At 37.6% G+C, this 22,086-nt stretch overlaps 1 protein-coding gene across 1 annotated transcript in view; it reads left to right on the top strand.

Moving 5' to 3' along the window:
• The window catches only part of LOC5572995 (protein msta), a 46,648-nt gene extending 25,014 nt beyond the window's left edge, over nt 1-21,634 (top strand). The window contains exons 2-6 of the mRNA XM_001654273.2: nt 11,750-11,887; nt 12,589-12,711; nt 13,324-13,514; nt 20,157-20,899; nt 21,268-21,634. Of these exons, the coding sequence (XP_001654323.2) occupies nt 11,750-11,887; nt 12,589-12,711; nt 13,324-13,514; nt 20,157-20,899; nt 21,268-21,515 (1,443 nt within the window). The 3' untranslated portion in view covers nt 21,516-21,634. The remainder of the gene's footprint in view (nt 1-11,749; nt 11,888-12,588; nt 12,712-13,323; nt 13,515-20,156; nt 20,900-21,267) is intronic.
• The last annotated feature ends 452 nt before the right edge of the window (nt 21,635-22,086 follow it).

Raw genomic sequence — 22,086 nt, 5'->3', positions numbered from 1 at the left:
GTCGAGGTCGAAGGATCAAACACAACTAAACGATCACGCCACTTTTTCACTTTCACTCGACCGACGCGCGACATGTTTGATCCTGCCCTCTTCGCCGGCTCCCGCAGAAGCAAGCGTCGAGGTCGAAGGATCAAACACAACTAAACGATCACGCCACTTTTTCACTTTCACTCGACCGACGCGCGACATGTTTGATCCTGCCCTCATCGCCGGCCCCCGTAGGAGCAAGCGTCAAGGTCGAAGGATCAAACATAACTAAACGATCACGCCACTTTTTTCATTTTCACTCGACCGACGCGCGACATGTTTGATCCTGCCCTCATCGCCGGCTCCCGCAGAACCAAGCGTCGAGGTCGAAGGATCAAACACAACTCATTATGTGTTTTTACTTTAAAAAAAAAAATCGAGTGTTATTGGAAATTTATAGTATTACAGTCGTCTCTCCACATCTCGATATCGAAGGGACCATCGAGATAGGGAGAGATCGAGACAAAGAACATTTTTTTGATGAATACTAGATTGAAAAACACTCCGTTGCCAAGAAAGTAATACACAAACAGACGTCATTTTGCGCTCCTAATTTGTTTTGAATCGCAAAACTTTGGTCTAGTAACCTTCGATATTGGTCATATCGACATACGGAGAGAAAATTGAGAATGAAAAATCAACAGAGATGCATCGAGATATGGAGATATCGAGATAAGGAGGATATCGAGATATGGAGAGTGAAAATGTATGCAGACTGAAGGGACTTATGAAATCATCGACATACGGAGAGATATCGAGATGTAGAACATCGAGATGTGGAGAGTCGACTGTACTTCAAAAATTTCATTTAACCTTCACAACAAATTTCATGTAAAAAAAACTATATGTTGTTCTATTGAATTTTGAGTAACAGGCAAATTGGTTTAAAAAATAGGGTTCTCCATAATATATTTGGTAAAAAAAATTGAGTGTGATCAAAATTCCAATTTTTGCTCAAACATTTTTAGTTGACTTCTACAAGTAAATTTAGGCAGCATCAACTATATTCATAGCCTTGAGTTTTTTTTACGGACGAACAAATTTAGGACATAAGCTCTTTGTGTTGTTTTCTTGGTAAGACCAATTTTGAGTGTAGGCAAAAATTTCTTGTTCTACTTAAACATATTCATCTGATTTCTACAAGTAAATTCAGACCGAAAAACCTAAACTCGTAGCCTTCAATTTTGATTTACAGACAAAAATGCTGAGGAAATACGTTTTCAGTGTAAAATAAATTTTGAGTGTTATCGGAAATTATTTCTTCAACACAAACATGTTCATTTGGCTTTCAAAATCAATTTTATGTCAAAAAAAAAACTATATGTCATTGCTTTGAACTTCGAGTTACAGGCAAACGGGTTCAATAAATAAGGGTTTTCGTAATATTTCAAGTAAAAGAAATTTTAAGTTTAATGCAAATTTTTTTTTTCGGCTCAAACATGTGTAATACACCCAGACAAGCAAGCTAATGTCAAAAAAACTATGTGTCACCGCTTTGAATTTTGTTTTACGATTAAATTTGTAAAAAAAAGCGTTTTTCAAAAAACTAGGAAGTGCCTTTTGCTCAATAACTTTGGGTTGACGCATCTACAGTGGCTTTCTGTTTTTGGCATGCTCCATTTTTGACGCCTTTTGCTCAATAACTTTGGGTAGACGCATCTACAGTGGCATTCTGTTTTTGGCATGCTCCATTTTTGACGCCCCCCGATTTTGGCAACAAAATGGATCTGTTTCTTGCAACATGTTTTAATTCCATCAAAAGTGTTTTTGATTTTACCATACGAACAGCAGATCAGCTTCAAGTCGATCTCATTCCAGGGCTCCATCTCAGTCGATATTTCATCAAATCCTACCAATTACTAGGGACCCCGTATGCTATTATTTCATTCGGGATGGTCTTGTGATCGCAATATTTTATGAAGTCATTATTCTCTAAAAGTATCTCAACTAGAGCTTCAACATATTTTTTCTCGCATTCATACTATGTAACCAGCCCGCTTGAGTCTGTCGGCAATTGATACACTTAATAAATTTCATGTTTTTCAGAATTGGAACAACCCGTTCGAACAAACCACATGCACTGACACAAGAGCAATACAAATACAGTTGTTTCTTTCCTAGTAACAAAATAACTAAATCAAGCGACAAATATGATTTAGCTGTAATATTGGTGTATAGCTATGTAGATCTATATGCGTTAATTATTAAGAGCTTTGTTCTCTCTTCAGTCGAGATCCTGTATGACGTTCAATTTTTTTTGGACAATCATACATTTTGTAGCATTAGTATACAGGCTACACAGAAAAAAAAAATTAAATTTCAATGTAGTGTAAATTGTAGAATCATTTGTATTGTAGAATAAATCAAATTGGTGTATTGTTACAGCATCATGTAAATTTAAATGAATATTAACTCAATTTTCAACCAAAAATACTTGAATTTTGCATGATCGTGTAAATTTAAATTTAATTTGATTGAAAAATACAAGATCGGTCGTTTAAATTTAGGTTTATTTTGATGCTCCAAATATGTGCATGAAAATGAACTTAAATTTACAACATTTTTTCAGCTGTGTAGGATATACTGCGAGAGCTATTACAGGATCCTAGTAGGCTAGTGATGATTTATAGTGGATTCTTAAGAATACTGAGCAGGATCTGGGGATTCTTAGCAGACATTAAAGGGTTCCTGGGGGATCCTAAGGATGTTTGATTGGTTATTGCGGATGCTTCGTAAATTTTGGCAGTTCCTAGAAAACTCGTGGGAGTTTATAGGGCGTCCTATGATTTTATAGCGGTATACTGTGGATTTTGAGTATTCCATGTAAAATTCTAGGGATTCTGAATAGGTTCCCAGCAAAACTTTGGAAATATCTAGCAGTAGCCTAGGAGGTCATAACAAACTTTTGAGAATTCCCATCGAGGACTTGACTGTTTTCAGCATTATCACAGTGGAAGCTTAAAATTCTAAGCGATATCCTCACAATTCCTAGCGAGCACTTGGTTGTATGCCAATTCCCATCGGGATCCTAGGCGAAATCATCCTGACCTGGGTTCTGTGGATGGGGTGCTTGTGGATTTATATAAAAGTCGTTCAGCGTCCCAACGGGTTCCTGTGCATTCCTAACGAACACCTGAATATTTAAATCTGACACTTGTGGTTTCATAGCGGCATCCTATTAATTTTTGTTGATTTCATTTGATTGGTTCATACCATATATCACGCTAAACTTCTAAAACACAATACTCTTTTCATATTTAAATAATACATAGCCTATTTAGGTATTCTACGAAATGACGGGCTACATCTATAGATCATACGGACCTTATGCGGTTCGTTTATGAAAAATACTTTCATGGTTGTGTAAAGCATTGATCTCAGCCTTGCACAGTTTTGAGGAAATGTCCAGTTCTTGAATAAAGGTCACTTAAACGATTATTGTTCCTACATAGCGCATACATACAAATAGTATAGAGCATATAAACATTGATTTAAGACTTTTAAGCAATAAAAGTGGAACGTCTGTCACAACTGAAGTTTTGGGTCTATGGATTCAAAGCATAATCGAAAACACGCTTCGAAGTGTACCTTTCCCAATTTTGACTGCAATATGGTTACATAGGCATGATGGAACACCATCCCAATGATATTTTTAAAATCAAATAGGGAAAGTGTACCAGTTATGGCCATAGTGGTTCCCTATTTGGCCATAAGCACAATTTCGATAACTTTCACATTTTTTATCTCTTCGAATATTTTAACATCAAGTTAAATAGTATATCTAACTGCTGAAATATACAAAACCTTTTGAAATGTAGAATTAATTGAAATTAACACGTATGGCGAAATAGGGAACCACTATGGCCATAACTGGTACACCTACCCTATTAATAATAAAGTAAGATAAAAGGGTTTCGATTTTGGCACGGTTCCGTTTTCGGCAACTGAAAATTTCGACATTGTTGCCCACCGTTGAGTAAGGTGGGGGCAAAAGTTCGGCCTTAGTGGTATAATCAAAGTTTCCAGGAAAACAATAGCTGACGAAACATAACAAATACCATACAACGAACCTTCAACATATTGGCTATAATTTTGCTGAACAAACTTCTGTCAAAATATTTACCCATTTTTAGTTATAAAAGTTTCAAAATTGACTGTCTTAAACGATTTTTTGCCCCACCGGTGCACACTCCAGTGCACTGGTCCAGGAAGCTAATTTAGGCGGACATGAGGTTTTCGTCAAGATTTATTGATTTTAGAGCCATAGTTTCTTCTGAGAATATGTTCAGAATTTTCAGTACTACAAAATGTACGGATCAAAAAAAATTTTACGGTGATCGCAAAAGTGACTTATACGCCAACTTTTTTTATTTTAACGAATCGTAAGTTGGTATGTTCAGCAAAGTTGTAGCAAAAAATCATAGAAACAACTTTTCCGAACAAACTTATTCTCAGTTTAGCTTAAGAGCCGAGATAATTAAGTATTTTTATTAAAAAATCGTTTTTTGCTCTTAAGTGTTTTATTTTTTAGTTTTATTGACCTACTATGTTCTACAGAGTTCTCATATTTATCATTTTCTACAACTTTGCTGAACATACCAAAGTTGTATTTCTTATGGTTTTCATGTTATTTGAGTTTTTCATCTTAAAATTAGCTACTTTGTATGCCTTGTCTTTCCACCAAATGATTTTGCAGTCTTTCGAGTACATGTGAGCAAAATTTGGAGAAGATGATATTTTTCTATCTCGTTTGAAATCCATATTTATTGAATATTCATACATGTTCAACTCACAAAAGTCATGGCTACCTAAGCACATGAAACCAAAGGTAACACGTGTATTTATGTAGAAAGATAAAGTACATCGTTTTTCAGTTGTTTTCGACTAACTTGGAAGCTTCTGCATGAAATTTATCGTCTTTTCCTCTACCAGTATTTAATCTATTCCTAAGCAAGATCATCCGGTTGGAAGTCAACATAAGCCGTATAAAATACATATACAAAATTTACAGTCCGATTGAATTCTGTGGCATGATTTTCCCAGAATCTACTGATGGATTTATTCCGCATTTCATATGCTTCTTCAGCGGCATGCCGGACAACATCACTCCATGCGAAAGTAGTTTTTGCACCATTGGAGAGAGTACGTACCAATCGTGGAACTGGTGATACTAACACTACGTTTCTGACAAATACTTTTCAAATGCCTCCTCGTTAATCTCACGATTAAAGTTGGCTACTTTCAAAATGATTGTGATCCGAAAAATGAGGTGTTTGTCAAGTCCCATTGTTTTTGCAACAAATAGCCAGATCTTTTCCAAATCTTAATCGATTTTTATGATATTTGGAGTGAAAGTCTCTTACTTGAATGGCATTCGAACCACCATGACATTTATAAATTTTGTTTTGAACTGAGCTAGAAATTTTAAAAAGAAACTCTTGCCCCACTGGAACTTTTGCCCCACTTTACTCTATTTCCAAAAACCCTTAAAATGAACATTAATCTTAAATAGTGTCCTGTTCCAATGCTGTTTTCCAACGACAGTTATCAAAGTTAAAACAAAAACGCGTCAGTGTGAACCTTTTGAGGAACGATTGAATTGGATAAACTTGTTTCCTGCATTTAATTAATCCTACAAATTTATATTCATGAATGAAAGTGAAGATTTTTGCGAAAATTGCGTAAATTTGGAAACTTTTCGAAACATTGCTTTTAATGGTTAAGGATGACAATACCGAAGATTCATGTCTAACATAAGTTCTGCATACGATATGAGCAAGGCAAATGTGGTTCTTACTAAAAATGGCATCGCCGAAAACGATTCCGTTGTCAAAACTTTTGAAAGTATGCTAAATTAGACAACATTACCGAATTACTGTTAATAATGTACAATTCCCTTAGGAAATGGCCTACCTTTAGGCGTATTCCGTGGTTCGAGGTGTTTTTAATTTTGAAATAACTCAAAAAGTAAATGACTTGTAAGCATTTGGCCTTCATATTCGGCTTCATTCGGTACATTCTAAACGGTGCAAAACTCTTTATTTCTAATGTTGAATATCAAATCTCGATAATTTATGCAATTTAAAATGATTGGTACCGTCCTTTGGGGGTGAGAATGGGTCAGAAAGGGATATGTGCGATTTATTTTTTGAATAACTATCGAATTTAACTCCAATAAACTTCAAATTTGTTGTTCTTTGTTGGTACATCAATAACTGTTCAAAAAATTAAAGAAAAATATTTATTCACAGCGGCACTACAAGTGAAAGAAAAATGACCCAAACTCACCCCATAGAGGGGGTGACATTGGGTCACTGTAATTGAAATAACTTGTTTTTGAGAATATGATTGCAAAACCATTCACAGCTGAAAAATATTGATGCAATACGATGCAAACAACACGAAAAGATATCTGAGATGTTTCACAAGTATGATAAAGCCACTTAAACGAACGATTATACCAAAAAATTTGACAGCTATGAGAAAAAAATATGTAACCTCGACATTTATCATCAAGTTTACACAAATTGTCTTATTTTTTTCCTCAAATTGTCTTCAAAGTCTATTCCTTATTTCCATACAGCCTTTTCAGTTTTCCCAAAGGTGTTCTGAAACAGTTATTACTTTAAACCTTCGCAAATAGTAAAATTTCGGTGCGACCCGGCCCTGTTAAATGTCAAAAAAGTGGTCTTGTAATTTCATTTACCATCGTTCTTGCTTGACCCAATCTCACCCCCTATTTTTAATGTTTAGACACCGCACCGAAAAAATAAATAAATTTTTGTGCAAAAATCAACTAGATTCCGGAAAATACGTTTAAAGTGTAATGAGAAGACTTTCAACCTTCTACTAATATAACGATAGAGTTTAAAGTACATGCGTTATGCTTTGCACAGGAAAAAAATATAGTTGTAAATTTTCTCTAGGTTCAACATCCAAGTTTATTGATGTAGTACACAAAAACTACTATTTCTAAAAATGTTTATTGTGATGAATTATGTGTAATAATATGTCCCTAACATATGAATTATTAATTCTAGTAATATCACCATTATTAGCTAAAAAAATTATAAATCATATTTTTCCGTTTTGACCCAATCTCACCCCCTAGACCCATTGTCACCCCCATCGACGGTATTGCAAGTATAAAGAGATGCCTTGGCATGTGTCAAAAAACAGCAATTTTTTACTCAACCTGACCCAGCGACCCATCGAAATAAATCCGGCCACAGGTATATTCCCGAGTTCCTCTGGCCACTTTTAGAAACTACATATGTGAGCCAGAACACTGAAAAAAAAAAATGAATCCGTCAAGTATTTGCTGAGCGGTGAGGGTTTTAATATTTTTGCTTTCACTCAGGCCTATACAGGTTAATTACTAACGCAACACGACGTTTGGCGGCCACGGTATTCCCCTGACCGTTATTATCAGAAAAAAAAATTCCGTCAAATCTGTGCTCAACAGTCATTTTCTATAGCTAAGCTGCATGTCTGGCCAAAATTTAAAAAAAAAAATCGTAGGGCTCGTTTTGAAGTTACGCCCTTTTTATTGTATAATTGTGGACTTATTCAAAGGAAATCTGAGATATTTCAACGCCGTGATTATCAGAAGAAATAAACCATCAAAAGTTGATTCAAAGTAGGCATTTTTAGTTATTTGTAACCTCTGGGTGGAGTTTTGAATGAGAAGATCGATGAAATTTTGTGTTACACTCTTTTTGAACTATAACTATTAAAATCATTAATTTTTTTTCAATAGATTTATTAGGCATTCTGATACCGGTAAGCATGTTCAAATGATTTAAATGACATATTGCACTTACATGCCATCAAAGTCTTTCACAATTGACTGATTTTTCATAGGCTCAAGTGCTGTAAGCCATAACGGAGCCAATTTTATATTGTTATAATTGGTCATAAAATATTGTTATAATCCAACTAGCTTCCCCCGGCTGTTCTGACTAGCTTGTACTGCCCCAGAACTTCAACCGCAATTGCTGAGTAAATGCACTATTGACCAAACTATGATACTCTAGACCACTACCATCATTGGGGGTGACAATGGGTCAAAAAAGGATATGTGCGATTTATTTTTTGAATAACTATCGCAATTTAACTCCAATAAACTTCAAATTTGGTGTGTATGTACTTTGATGGTACATTAACAACTGTTCAAAAAATTAGAGACAAATATTTGTTCACAGCGGCACCACAAGTGATTGAAAAATGACCCAATCTCACCCCATAGAGGGGGTGACATTGGGTCACTGTAATTGAAATAACTTGTTTTTGAGAATATGATTTCAAAACCATTCACAACTGAAAAATATTGGCAAAAAATGATGCAAACAAGACAAAAAGATATCTGAGATGTTTCACAAGTAGGATAAACCCACTTAAAAGAAAGATTATACTGAAAATTGAAGAGCTATGAGAAAAAATATGTAAACCCAACATTTATCGTCAAGTTTACATAAATTTACTTGGTTTTTCCCTCAAATTGTCTTCAAAGTCTCATCCCCATTCAGTTTCCCCAAAGGTGTACTGAAACAGTGATTATTTTAAACCTTCGCCAATAGTTAAATTTCGGTGCGACATTCCACGATCGATAATTTTCAGGCAGAAGTTGACGTCATAATCCCAGTATTTCAGCGATCCAAGTCATTTGTACTTCCGTGAGATGTTTCTATAATATGAAAACACTGATAAATAATTAAATTTAGAAAAAAAACACCCTTTTGATAAAAATTTACGATGTTGCTGCGCACGAAACACAGTTGCTGGTTTGAGAAGTTGTCAAAATGCGTTGTATTGTTATTCAATGCACGGAATACTTAAGTAGACTTGTTTGATGTTTCAGAGATGCTGTATTTAGAAAGAATAAACACATCTTAATGAAAAAAGAGAACACCCGGCACCGTAAAATGTCAAAAAAGTCGACTTGGAATTTCATTTACTATCGTTCTTGCTTGACCCAATGTCACCCCCATTTTCAATGTTTTAGACATCGTACCGAAAAAATGATTTTTTTGTGGGAAAATCAAACAGATTCTGGAAAATACCTGTGATGTGTAATGAAAAGACTTTCAACATTCTACTAATACAACGATATAGGCTGGAGTACATGCGTGATACTTTGTACAGCAGAAATTTTATGTTGTAAATTTTATCTAGTTTCAACATGCAAGTTTATTGATGTAGTACACAAAAACTACTATTTCTAAAAATGTTTATTGTTATGAATAATGTGTAATAATATGTTCCCTAACATATGAATTATTCATTTTAGTAATATCAGCGTTATTAGCTGAAATATTTCACAAAACATATTTTTCCGTTTTGACCCAATCTCACCCCCTAGACCCTTTGTCACCCCCATCGACGGTATCAATACTATTGTGATCATTATACCTCTGGCTTTCCCGATCTTTTCGATCTTACAAAAACGTAAGAGTTCTGGATAAATGCAATAGCGAAAGAATTGTATAAATCAATCAACACATTCTCAAGCCAACTCGAGAAGAGTAAGCCTCAATACTTGAAACACGTTTAAGAAATGTAAAAAATATTCGATATTGTTTGGATTCATTGATTTTTAAATCATAACACTTGCAGAGCTGAATTTCACATGTCTTCCTTAAAGATCAATACTCAAATCAAACCTCTCTTAAAAAGATTCTACCCCATAACCCCGAATTTCATTTCTCCGAGTGTCATTGACCCGAGAGTCATCACCCTGAACGCACCATTAAGGTGAATGCTCTTGTCCCGAATTTTTAATTACCTTGAATGACATTGATTAGGGGCCCAGATAGCCGTAGCGGTAGCTATTCAGCATGACCATGCTGAGGGTCGTGGGTTCGAATCCCGCTGGACGAGGATCTTTTCGTAAAGGAAATTTTCTCGATTCCCAGGGCATAGAGTATCTTCGTACCTGCCACACGAAATACACATGCAAAAATGGTCAATCGGCAAAGAAAGCTCTCAGTTAATAACTGTGGAAGTGCTCATGAGAACACTAATCTGAGAAGCAGGCTTTGTCCCAGTTGGGACGTAACGCCAGAAAGAAGAAGACATTTCCCAATGATAATGGAATTCGAAATAATGCCATTCTACCCTAGTAGAAGAAAATAACTACTGAATAGCAAGTTGAGATATTCCATACCAGATAATTTCCAATACTTACAATCTGAATGAGGTATGAATAAGCCCTGCATAAGAGGTAAAATACCTCAAATAAAACCTTCTGCATATTCTACAAATACCAAGCTGATAATTAGATCAGATATTGTAATACCTAAATAATACTTGATCGATATTCATTTAAAAGTGAAATTTGTCAATAATAGTTCAATACCTCCAGCAGTCCTCAATAGCTATCGAATACCAAAATGAAGTATTTTTAATTATTTTAAACATTCTTTTAAAATACCGTTATAATACCAAAATGAGGTATTGATAACTGAACAATACCTAATTGTGGTATGATACCAAAATATGGTATGCATAAGTTATTGTGAGTTATTATTTCCTCCTCGGGTAGGAACTGGAACTCGAGGTTATGGTCTTCAGGTTGATGATATTGGGGGTAATGGAATTCAGAGGAATATTTGCATTATTTTTTTCCATTTTGTATCGCTGCTTTATAAATTGTTAATTTCATTTTATTCCATACCCTGCTACTCAAAATCCTAAAACTCAAGTCCGAAAGAATTCTTTGACATCAGCTTGCGCTTCGATATACAATATGAATCATCTAAATCATGAGTTCAATGCTGCACCAAACTATCCAGAATATTTTTGTATAAATAATAATTTGGTTACATGATGAAATTGGCTCCGTAATGCCCTATATCGATTGAGCCTATGAAAAATCAGTCAATTGTGAAAGACTTTGAACGCATGTAAGGGCAATGTGTCATTAAAATCATTTGAACATGCTTACCGGTATTAGAATACCTAATAAATCTATTGAAAATTAATGATTCTAATAGTTACACTTCAAAAAGGGCTTAACTTAAAATTTCAACGATCTTCTCATTTAAAACTCTGCCCAGAGGTTACAAATAACTAAAAACACATACTTTGAATAAAATTTTGTTGGTTAATTACTTCTGATAATCACGGCCAATAAAAATTCATTTAAATATCTCTGATTTTCTTTGAATTTGTGGACTTAGCTATAGAAAACGACTGGTGAGCACAGATTAGATGGAGATTTTTTTTTCTGATAATAACGGTCAGGGGAGCACAGTGGCGGCGTTAATGTTCTCAACGTAATTTGGTTTGAATTTATACACAGCTTTTGAGCACAAATTTGCTCTATCTTGAATTTCTGTTCTCTGTGCTTTTGCTTTTGAAAACGGCCTTTTGAATAGGAAGACAAAAGCCCGTATAAATGTCATATTGAACGCATTCGTGTAACATTCCCAATTGAACATCCCTACCTCAGCAAAATATCACGGTAGTCTTGATTCTTCGTTTCTGTTCCACATACGTTTCGGTCGTGATAATTTTATTCCATGGTGAAAATTTTTACGACAACTGTATCTCTACGACTACGGCAAGACAGTCGGTGACGGTGACCGATGAAGCTTGGGACGATGATGCTGAAGATTTTACGCGCCTGCATTTTTCTCCAACCATGAGCAGCTGTTGCAGGTCTTCCTGTTCAGTTTCGCTACATACTTACATTTTCATATTTATTTAATTTGGATGGCAGATTTGTAGTGACGAGCGCTACGGAAGGTATATGATGGCAACAAAGGATATCAAAGCCGGCGACGTCGTATTGAAGGAATCACCGCTTGTCTATGGCCCAGCGCAAATTACGAAACCGGTCTGCGTGGGATGCTTACAGGTTGGTATCAGGGTTTGATCCTTTCTGATATTAATGATAAGTAGATAATACAGCCAACTCTCCCTTACTCGATATTTTGTATCTCGATATCGAGTTAGAGAATCATAGATGGTTTGCATGGCTACCTGATGGTTTCTTGGATTGCAGTTGCACTGGTTTGTGTTTTGTAACTCGATACCCCCTTAACTCAATGGTCCCTTCAATATCGAGTTATGGAGAGTTGACCATACATCGATGTTCGACTATGAGATTACTTGGTCTCCCATGGAATGCTGAAACAACTGCAAAATGCATGAGTCAATAACAAGAATTTGATAAAAAAGACCATAACAAATTTCTTCTTGATGTTTGTTGTTATGGGAAACACTCTCATCCCAATTCGGTACAAGTAGATTGAGGTAGTATAAATTAAATTTATGAAAAATAGTTTTAATAGTTATTCCACTAAACAGCTTGTAAGTTTATTATTTAGAAATATATACAGGTAAATTGAAATTCACTTTGAGTTGAATGAACTTGGACTGCTTCAGCCATATATGTCATTTGTTGTAATTGTTTAATTAAGAGGAATTTTTACTGTTGTTATGTATGTTTGAAATTACTTCTCGATACAGTCGAGCATTTTTAGGCTAGTGATATTGAAACAATCATTTGATTTAACAACTGCAATTCCATTGCATTAAACTCTGTTTTCGTTTCAGGGCCTTACGGAGAATCAATTTTTGGAGTGCGAAAGATGCGGCTGGCCGGTCTGCAAGCGAGAATGCCAGGACCATCCCAGCCATAAAGCTGAATGCAAATTTACCATCGCTCGAGGAAGCAAGGTTAGTGGACCGTAACGAGAAGCAGCACATCCTGATATCGCATTGTCAGAGAACATTGCTATGATTGTCTTGATTGCTATTCCACCGGAAAGCATGTTATTCACAGTCCATCAACAGTAATCCCCGCAAGTCAAAGTTGGAATGCAAATTTGCGGCTGACTAACACACGCAGTCTGGTTCCCGGAATCGTAGTTTGACTTAGACCGAAGCAAACTTCGGAAATAAGTTTGAGTATTGATAAGCAGCAGAACTCGTAGTTTGTAGAGGAGTGTTTGAATGGCAGACTACTTGGGGTTATCAAACTATTTTAACTTTGCAATTCACAGTGTTGATTTAGTTAATTTCGTATCAAAATTGAATATACCGATAATACCGTTGATATTAATTAGGGGAAAAGCAAGATTTTGTCTATTGTTATAATCCCTAAGTCAGTAAAATTGTAACCTTAATTTTTACAACAAAAAGCGTGAACTAGTCTAGTTTACTTTCACCAGGCCCCTATCATTTCGTAGCGTGTAGTTCTAGTTGCCTTTATCCAGCCGGAGCTCAGTTAATATTCAAGACCTTGGTACTGTATGTAATAGTGTTGCTTCCGCTTGTATAAACTTCCAGATGCAGCTGCGACACTTCTATAACCCACATCCGGTCTATCAGTGTTTGATTCCGCTGCGTTGTCTGCTGCTGGCCGAGCGCGATCCTGCCAAATGGCAAGCATTAATCAAATTAGAATCGCACGAAGAACAGCGTCGTGGTTCGGAACAGTGGCGCAACGATCGGGAAGGTGTAGCCAGGCTGATTCCACGGTAAGTTGTGAGTGGTGGGCTATTGTGTGTGTGTGAAACTACTCCTTGGGTGGCATCAAACTTGCGACGAAAGCATTGAAATTATATGCTAACGGTTGGGTGTAGCTTCACTTACGATCTACAGTCAGTGACAAAAGTTAGTGACACGGAGCGCTTTTGCGGTTCGTAAAACGGGATAATTTTTTGATTAGCGGGGTAACATTCGGCCTCGCGTAAAAATGTCGAATATACATTTTTTGCGGCTCTGCGTCGATTTTGTTAAATTGCAGTGATTTTAAAAGAGTTTCGGAAGCTTGTTCCATAACTGGTGGTTATGCGTGGTTGATTTGTTCTGCAAATTTGTGTATCTATTGAAAGTGGAAAACTTTTTTAAATAAACCAACCTCCCATAAATTACCGACAAGGTACCAGGTCGCTTCTAAGTGACTTGATAAGTATTTCAATGCTAGTCTCTAAAAGGCTCTATTTTTCACGGAAGGTTTCCAAAGTCTCTCATTTAGTCAAACTGGGCTCTCAAGTCACTTTTTTCAATGATCCAATAATTTTCCTATGATGTTAGTTACACGAGAAAACCTCAAAGACAGTTTGATTGGCCGCCCGTGGATGCTACTCTAGTATCGCAAGTGCTAGTGATCTATTTTTAGGCAACAGTCGCGCTTGCCAAGCCAATAATGAAGGGAAGTGGGAGTAATAGATGTTGCATTTTAAACTGGTCCACAGTTGACCGAATAAGCCCCTGCATATACGCCTGTTCATTCGGGAAAGTATAGGGGTAAGGTAATTTTAAGGCAGAGAGGCTTGCTTTGGTTAGCAGACGGGCTATGAATCAGGTGTAAAGAAAGGCGTGCAACAGTAATGGAAGGTTCAAACGATTTCTTCATACTTGCAGCAAGAGGATCTGCATGAACTACTATAGGAATCCCTACTGAAATTTCTTGATGATGCTCATAAAGAATTTCATGAGAGCTCATCAAAAAATCAAAGAGTAATCAAGATCGTGGAAGAATACTTGCATTAGTGAAATCCTGATGTGAATCCAAAAGGTTCCTGAGATTTCTTCACGACTCCTCCACTGGTTCTTGAAGGATTTCTTTACAGATTACTTGAAGGAATGTTTCGGGAATTCTTCCAGAGATTCTTTCAGAAATACGTTCAGGGACACATTTAGTGATACCGACACTGATACCTCGATTTCAACAGGTTATTTATTTTATTTACTTATTTGGTTGTACATCAACTATCTTGATAAAACCTCGCCAACAATATTTCGCCAATTCACTCGGTTCATGGCCGCTTTTCTCCATCCTCGACTGCGACCCACGCTCTCCAGGTCCTGGTGCACCTGGTCAATCCACCTAGCTCGCTGCGCCCCACGCATTCTTGTTCCGACTGGATTCGTGGCGAACACCATATTTACAGGGTTGTTGTCCGGCATTTTTGCAACATGCCCTGCCCAGCGTATCCTTCCAGCTTTAGCTACCTTCACGATACTGGGTTCGCCGTAGAGTTGAGCGAGCTCGTGGTTCATCCTTCGCCGCCACACGCCGTTCTCCTGCACGCGACCGAAGATCGTCCTTAGCACTCGACGTCCGAAAACTTTGAGAGCTTGCAAGTCCTCCTCGAGCATAGTCTACTTCTCATGCCCATAGAGGACTACCGGTCCTATGAGCGTTTTGTGCATCGTGCATTTTGCGGGAGTGAATCTTTCTTGACCGCAGTTTTTTCTTGAGCCCATAGTAGACACGACTTCCGCTGATGATGCGCATTCGTATTTCCCGACTAACATTGTTGTCAGCCGTCAACAAGGATCCGAGGTAAACGAACTCGTCCACCACCTCGAAGGTATCCCCATTTATCATGACACTGCTTCCTAGACGGACCCTGTCGCGTTCAGTTCCACCAACTAGCATGTACTTTGTTTTCGACGCATTCACCATTAGCCCGACTCTTGTTGATTCGCGTTTAAGGCTTTGTTCACCTGCCACCGTTTCAATTTTTTTCCAATAATATCCATGTCGTCCGCAAAGCAAACAAATTGTCCGGATCTCGTGAAAATCGTGCCTCGACTGTTAAGTCCGGCTCTCCGCATGACACCTTCAAGCGCAATATTGAACAACAGGCACGAAAGTCCGTCGTCCTGTCGTAGTCCCCGCCGAGACTCGAACGAACTGGAGTGTTCGCCCGAGATCATCACGCAGTTTGGTCCATCGTTGCTCTGATCAATCTTGTGAGCTTCCAGGGAAAGCTGTTCTCATCCATGATCTTCCATAGCTCTACACGGTCAATACTGTCGTATGCTGCCTTGATATCGATGAACAAATGGTGCGTAGGGACCTGGTATTCACGGCATTTCTGGAGGATTTGCCGCACTGAAAAGATCTGGCCCGTTGTCGAGCGGCCGTCGATGAAACCTGCTTGATAACTTCCCACGAGCTCGTTTGCTATAGGTGATAGACAACGGAAGAGAATCTGGGATAGCACTTTGTAGGCGGCGTTTAGGATGGTGATTGCACGATAATTTTCACACTCCAGTTTGTCGCCCTTTTTGTAGATAGGGCATATAACGCCTTGCTTCAACTCCTTCGGTAGCTGTTCTGTTTCCCAGATTCTGACTATCAGCCGATGCAGACAAGCGGCCAACCTGTCCAGGCCCATCTTGATGAGTTCGGCTCCGATACCATCCTTGCCAGCGGCCTTGATGTTCTTGAGCTGTAGAATGGCATAGGGAAGGTGTACCGGTATTCGCCATGTTCCAGTTTTTCGCCACCCCGGATTATTTACCACAATACAATTTACAATATATATGGTTGCCAATTGTTTAGTGTTCGCTAAATTGCTTTAAAATGATACGGAAACATTCTTGGAAACCGCAAAATTTTCTCAGAAAATAATAGAAAAAAAATCACTTTCCTTAAAATTTTTGCTCCTTTGCAGCTATTTTTTGCCATGGTGTTCCTGATTCGCCACCCTCCATAAGAAAGCAACGTAGGTGGCGAATTCAGGAACAGAAATTAAATTCGTGGCGAATACTGGCGCAGGTTATCCAGTATTCGCCACCCCCATTTTTAATACAAAAACAAATTTCTGATTAGTTTTTACATTTTCCCTGCTGAGCATGGATTGAAAGCTTTAGTTAATGTATTGACAGTAACCAAAGTAGCCATCGCCTTCGCTGTCCTGACGTTCTGTGCCTGTGTTCTCTGCGCCATTCAGGTGTTCATCGTAGTGCTGCTTCCTCCTTTCGATGATGCTCCCATCCTTATCCTGGCACATTTCAGCTCGCGGCACGAAGCCTTTGCGGGATGTGTTGAGCCTCTGATAGAACTTCCGCGTTTCTTAAGAACGGTACAGCAACTCCATCTCTTGGCATTCCACCTCTTCCAGGCGGCGCTTTTTGTCGGGGAATAGGCGGGTTTGCTGTTTTCGCTTCAGTCTGTATCGTTCTACGTTTTGTCGTGTACCATGCTGCAGCATTGCAGCCCACACTGAATTCTTCTCCTCTAAAACCTCATGGTACTCTTCGACGTACCAATCGTTTCTTGAGCTCCGTTCCACATATCCGACAATGCTTTCGGCAGTGTCGTTAATGGTTTCCTCCAGCAATCCTCAAGGGGGGCCCTATCGAGCTCGCCCTTATCCGGCAAAGCTGCCTCAAGATGCTGTGCGTACGCATTGGCGACATTCGGTTGTTTCAGTCGCGCTAGATTGTACCGAGGTGGGCGTCGTTAGCGTGACGTTGTTTTTTTTTTTTTCAAGTAAATCGTGTTGCTATTATTTGGAGCTGAGAATATCGTATGGTAGTTTTTCCAATGATTATTTGAGCAATTTATCTAGATAATCCTCCAAGAATTTGTTTAGGGGCTAAGTTTCATCAGAGTTACAGTGTAGTAGGATTTTTTTAAATATACTTTCCAAATGTTTTTATTTTTCGAATTTTTTATAATATATTAATAAAATCATGTAGAATGCGTAGATGAACTTCATGAGAGAGGAAATCAAGATGATTGTTTTCGGAAGGAAATCTTTGAATACAACTTCTTGATTGGAAATTAAGAGAAATCCGCGAAAGATTCTATGAATGAGTTTCTGTAAAAATCTGAAGAAATTTCGAGCAACTACTTATATTTGTAGTTCCTGGAGAAAGTGATGTCACAATGCTTAGATTAGCTACTGACATAATGTGATGAGGAGTGCCCTCCTAGAAGCAAGTAACAGGTTGGATTCTAGAGAAGTCTTAAAAAAAACTTATAAAATTACTTTTCAGTATTCCCTTGCTTAGAAGTTTTCTAATTGGTCTATTTGATACCTTTTTGGTCTTTCCTTTCAAGATCTGATCTATCAATTTCCAGTTTTGTAGACTCTCAGGCGCTTCCAGTCCTGACCAGTTTTGGAAAAAATAAAAAATAAAAAATAATTATTCGTTATTCAAATTTCAACCAATTTGATCCACCAGAAGTGGAGAGACAGATCCCTAAATGTGAGCATTATGTATAGAAAATCAGAATTTGTTTACTAACGTTCGTCACTGACTGTACATACCGTGTGTGTTGCTGAATGTAGTTTAAATGCGGTAGAGCAGCACCACATTTGCTTGAGGGTAGCATATTTTATACACATCCCGTAACCGCGTATATCTGTCCTATCATAGCTTGCTTCCCTCTTCATATTGGATGTATATGCAATTGTAGACAATCCATGAAATAGCAACTTAGTAAAATTAGATTCATCATCGCATTGTTTACAGAATGTCTTTTGTTTTGGTACCTCTTGATACATACGCAAAACAACGTTTGTACAGGACACCCAGTAAATTATCCGAACAAGAAAATATGAGAAAGATTATCTCTCATTGAAAGTAATACGATATCAATGTCCATGTACCTTTTAAAGTAAACACTATCTTGTAACAATGAGCGTCACCCTAACATTCCTTACTTTCCTCGATGACCGTAAGGACGTGGCTTGCGCCGAAATTGTACATTGAAGATGATATGCTACTTCCAAGCTGCATCTGTTGATTCCCTGTACAATATTGATTTTCCAGTCAGTCCCGGAGTAGCAACTACGAACTGTACGGTTAGCAATACTTATGATTATGCTTATAAAGCATTGATTTTCAAGAGAATATATGTTCATCATTGTAAAAGGTTTTTGGGTTTTGAAACAGATCATAGTTATGTTGATTTTATTGTTTTTGTATAGTCATTATGAACATAAGGATTAGGGTAAATCGCCAAATGTTGAACGGTTAAGATAGACGTTTTTATGTTATTTGATTTTAATGGAAATTCTGATTGAAAGGTTGCTAAAAGCAGCATTCAACACCGTAGACGATTGTTTAACATTATTCCTGTTACATTTTTGGCACTGTAATGTCCATTTTGAAATAACAAAATATATATTAAAAAGATAGTTCTATACCCAATTGTTGAACACATACATAACCCATCTTATCCTAATGTTGAACGATTGTCGCTAAATGTTGACCGTTTTACTCCCGCATCCATTCAACTTGCAAGTTCGCGCTCCTCGTCGGTTGTGAGGACAGGATTAGGTCCGCGACGCACTTTCCCTGACCACTCTGGGTTGAGACGGAAGTGAATCGTCCCCTTCGGCACTCCATAGACTTTAGCGGCTTTTCCTAATGTACATTACCTTAGACATTACAGCATCAATCGCGAGATTGAGGTTATACTCCGGATAAATCGGCAGCCGATGCGTAATTTGATGAAACCATGACTTTCATGTTATGCTAGTGTTCAACAAATGAAAAATGTACGTGAAACGAAAGTGCAATTGAAAATGTTTTTATTTAATTAATAGGTACGAGTAAATTGTACGGATGTTTAGAATATAACTAAAATAGACTTTTACTGATATCGTGAATAGGTGCTTAACCCATTATACGTAGTATGTTTTACCACACAGCTTATTTCATAGCAGCCACAGCTTAAGTTTTTTTTCTAAGAGAATTGAAATTTTCGTTTCACCTACGGATAAAAATTTTCAATAAATATTTCGTTTAAGAAATTAATGTGCTAATTAAATTTATTGTGCCCAATAGCTAACTTACAAAATAATCTGTATAATTTATTAAAACTGTTTGAAAAGGGATCAATTTCCAGTTTTAACACGGTTTCTACAGATTGTTCAACATTTGGGTAGCGTTTAACAATTAGCGAATTACCCTAGATGTGTAGAGAAAATAAAAGTGTTATTGCATACTTGCTCAAAGAATACTTCAAATTTTACAAGGGTTGACCCATGTTGTCCCAAGGTTTCGTGAACATAGCTCAAAATTTCACTGTAGAAATGGCTCGTCAAATTATGGGCATGATTTTTTTTTACTTTACATGCACCTTTTATCAAAGTTTATTAGTGTGTGAAAGAGTCTAGGAAAAAAAGTTCATTTCGATATGTGTATGGAAAGATATAAGAATCCCTTCCCTAGGTGACCCAAGTTGCCCATCCTTACCCTATGAATAAAAAAATCATATATCCGTTATCGGTTTATTTGAATTGCAATTCAGTAATCTAAATACACTCTTATTTTACATGCCTTTCGTTTAAATAATCGTCGTTAATTGGAATCTATGCATACATCTCTGTGTTGTTGGCAATAATAATTATCGGCCGCTGAAGGTTCTTCAAGTGTGAAAACAAATGGAGCGAGGATGAAATATTGAAAATAGTTGGAATACTGCAAGTTAACGGTCACGAAGTGCCATTGACGGAGCCACCATCCGTTGCCATCTACAATAATGCCTCGATGTTGGAACACTCCTGTCGTCCAAATTTGTCAAAAAGTTTTACCTCCAAGAAGGAGATTGTCTTCTGGGCTCCGAACCCCATCAAGCAAGGTGAAAGATTAAGCATTTCCTACTCGGACGTTTTGTGGGGAACGGCCAACCGTCAAGATCATCTCCAGCAGACCAAACTTTTCCGTTGCACCTGTGTTCGTTGCCTTGACCCAACCGAGTTTGGAACTTATTTGAGTGCTCTGAAATGCTCCGGCTTCAAAAAGGATTCCAACTGCTCGGGTATGCTGCTTCCGGAAAACTTGAAGAACTGGTATGGAGGCTACATTTGCAACAAATGTCGAGGACTTGTAGATGGCAAAGAGATAACAAACATCCTGGACCGCGCTCGTGTAGACCATGAAGCTATGCAAAAGGATAATGAGCAGCACTGCCACAAGTACATCGCACATTATGGACGCTGGCTTGGACCGAATCACTATCTGCTGGTGGATGTCAAAATTTCACTATCGCAGATTATGGGTGGAGGCGACCCGAATGCAATTCAGAAAATTTCTGACGAAGATTTGATGACCAAAATGAAAATCTGCCAGGAACTTATCGACGTGTTCCAGAGGGTTTGTCCTGGTAAGTTAAAAAAATCATATGGGTCATTCCACATCATTCCACAGCACGTTTGATTTTGATCAAATGTTCATTTACTTCACATATGCAAAAATACGGCGATTTCGAAAGGAATCGTTTTAGGAGTGAATCGAGTGATTGTTTTAGGAGGAAATATATCATATATAATATATAATATATAAATATAGGAAATATATAATATATAAATATAAGAGGTGATAATCGATTACATGTTTTTGTGGACATATGGTATGGAATGACCCATATTTATTTTAGTCCTTGTGAATTGATTAACATGTGATTTTATGCGTCTAGATATTTATAAACCATGCTCAGAATCAATTTCCATCTGAATCTCTTTCTTTCTCCAGCCGAAGCCCGTGTCATCGGAACCACTCGTTTTGAATTGCATGCCGCTCTGGCAGAGTTTGCACGCCGTGGAGTCGAGTCGATGAATTCAGCCGTTAGGAGTGCCCTCGAGGACTCCCTGTATAATGCCGAAGAGTGCGTCCGAATGCTTTCACATGAGCCGGATGATTTGCCGGAGAGTAAAATATGCGAACAGGCAAGAATAAATGTGAGCTCGCTTAGAGTGCTGCTCGGTTTGCAGGAAGGATAGTTTTAAATGATCGTCTATAAGTTTGAAAAGACACGACGAACTGTTTGCCGCATGCTAGATAATTGTGCTTTTAAGTTGCTTTATTAATTTGCACATAATACATTGTTTTCATTGAAAAATGATTTTGTTTTATCCGAAACTTTTTTCCTTCTGTTTATAAGCTTAAAATGGAAATACATGCAAGATATTTAACTTCATTAGACCAATTTATTGGAACTCCTCTCATTGTAACAGAATATCTACTCTAAGTTTTGAAATGATCTTGTTTTATATGGAAATACTGTATGGCCTATTCAAAATGCGAAAACTGTTTGAATATTTTGAAAGCTTTCATAAAGTTTACATAATAGGGTTTCGATCTACAGTCAAATCTCCATAACTCGAAATTGATGGGAGAATCGAGCTTAGGAGGGGCTTTTCTTAGCCGAGTGGTTAGTGTCCGCGGCTACAAAGCAAAGCCACGCTGAAGGTGTCTGGTTTCGATTCCCTGTTGGTCCAGAATCTTTTCGTAATAGAAGTTTCCTTGACGTCCGTGGGCATAGAGTATCATCATACCTGCCACACGATATAC

This window comes from Aedes aegypti, chromosome 3 (assembly GCF_002204515.2).
Source record: "Aedes aegypti strain LVP_AGWG chromosome 3, AaegL5.0 Primary Assembly, whole genome shotgun sequence".
Lineage (NCBI taxonomy): Eukaryota > Metazoa > Arthropoda > Insecta > Diptera > Culicidae > Aedes > Aedes aegypti.
This window is presented reverse-complemented; position numbering and strand designations above follow the sequence as displayed.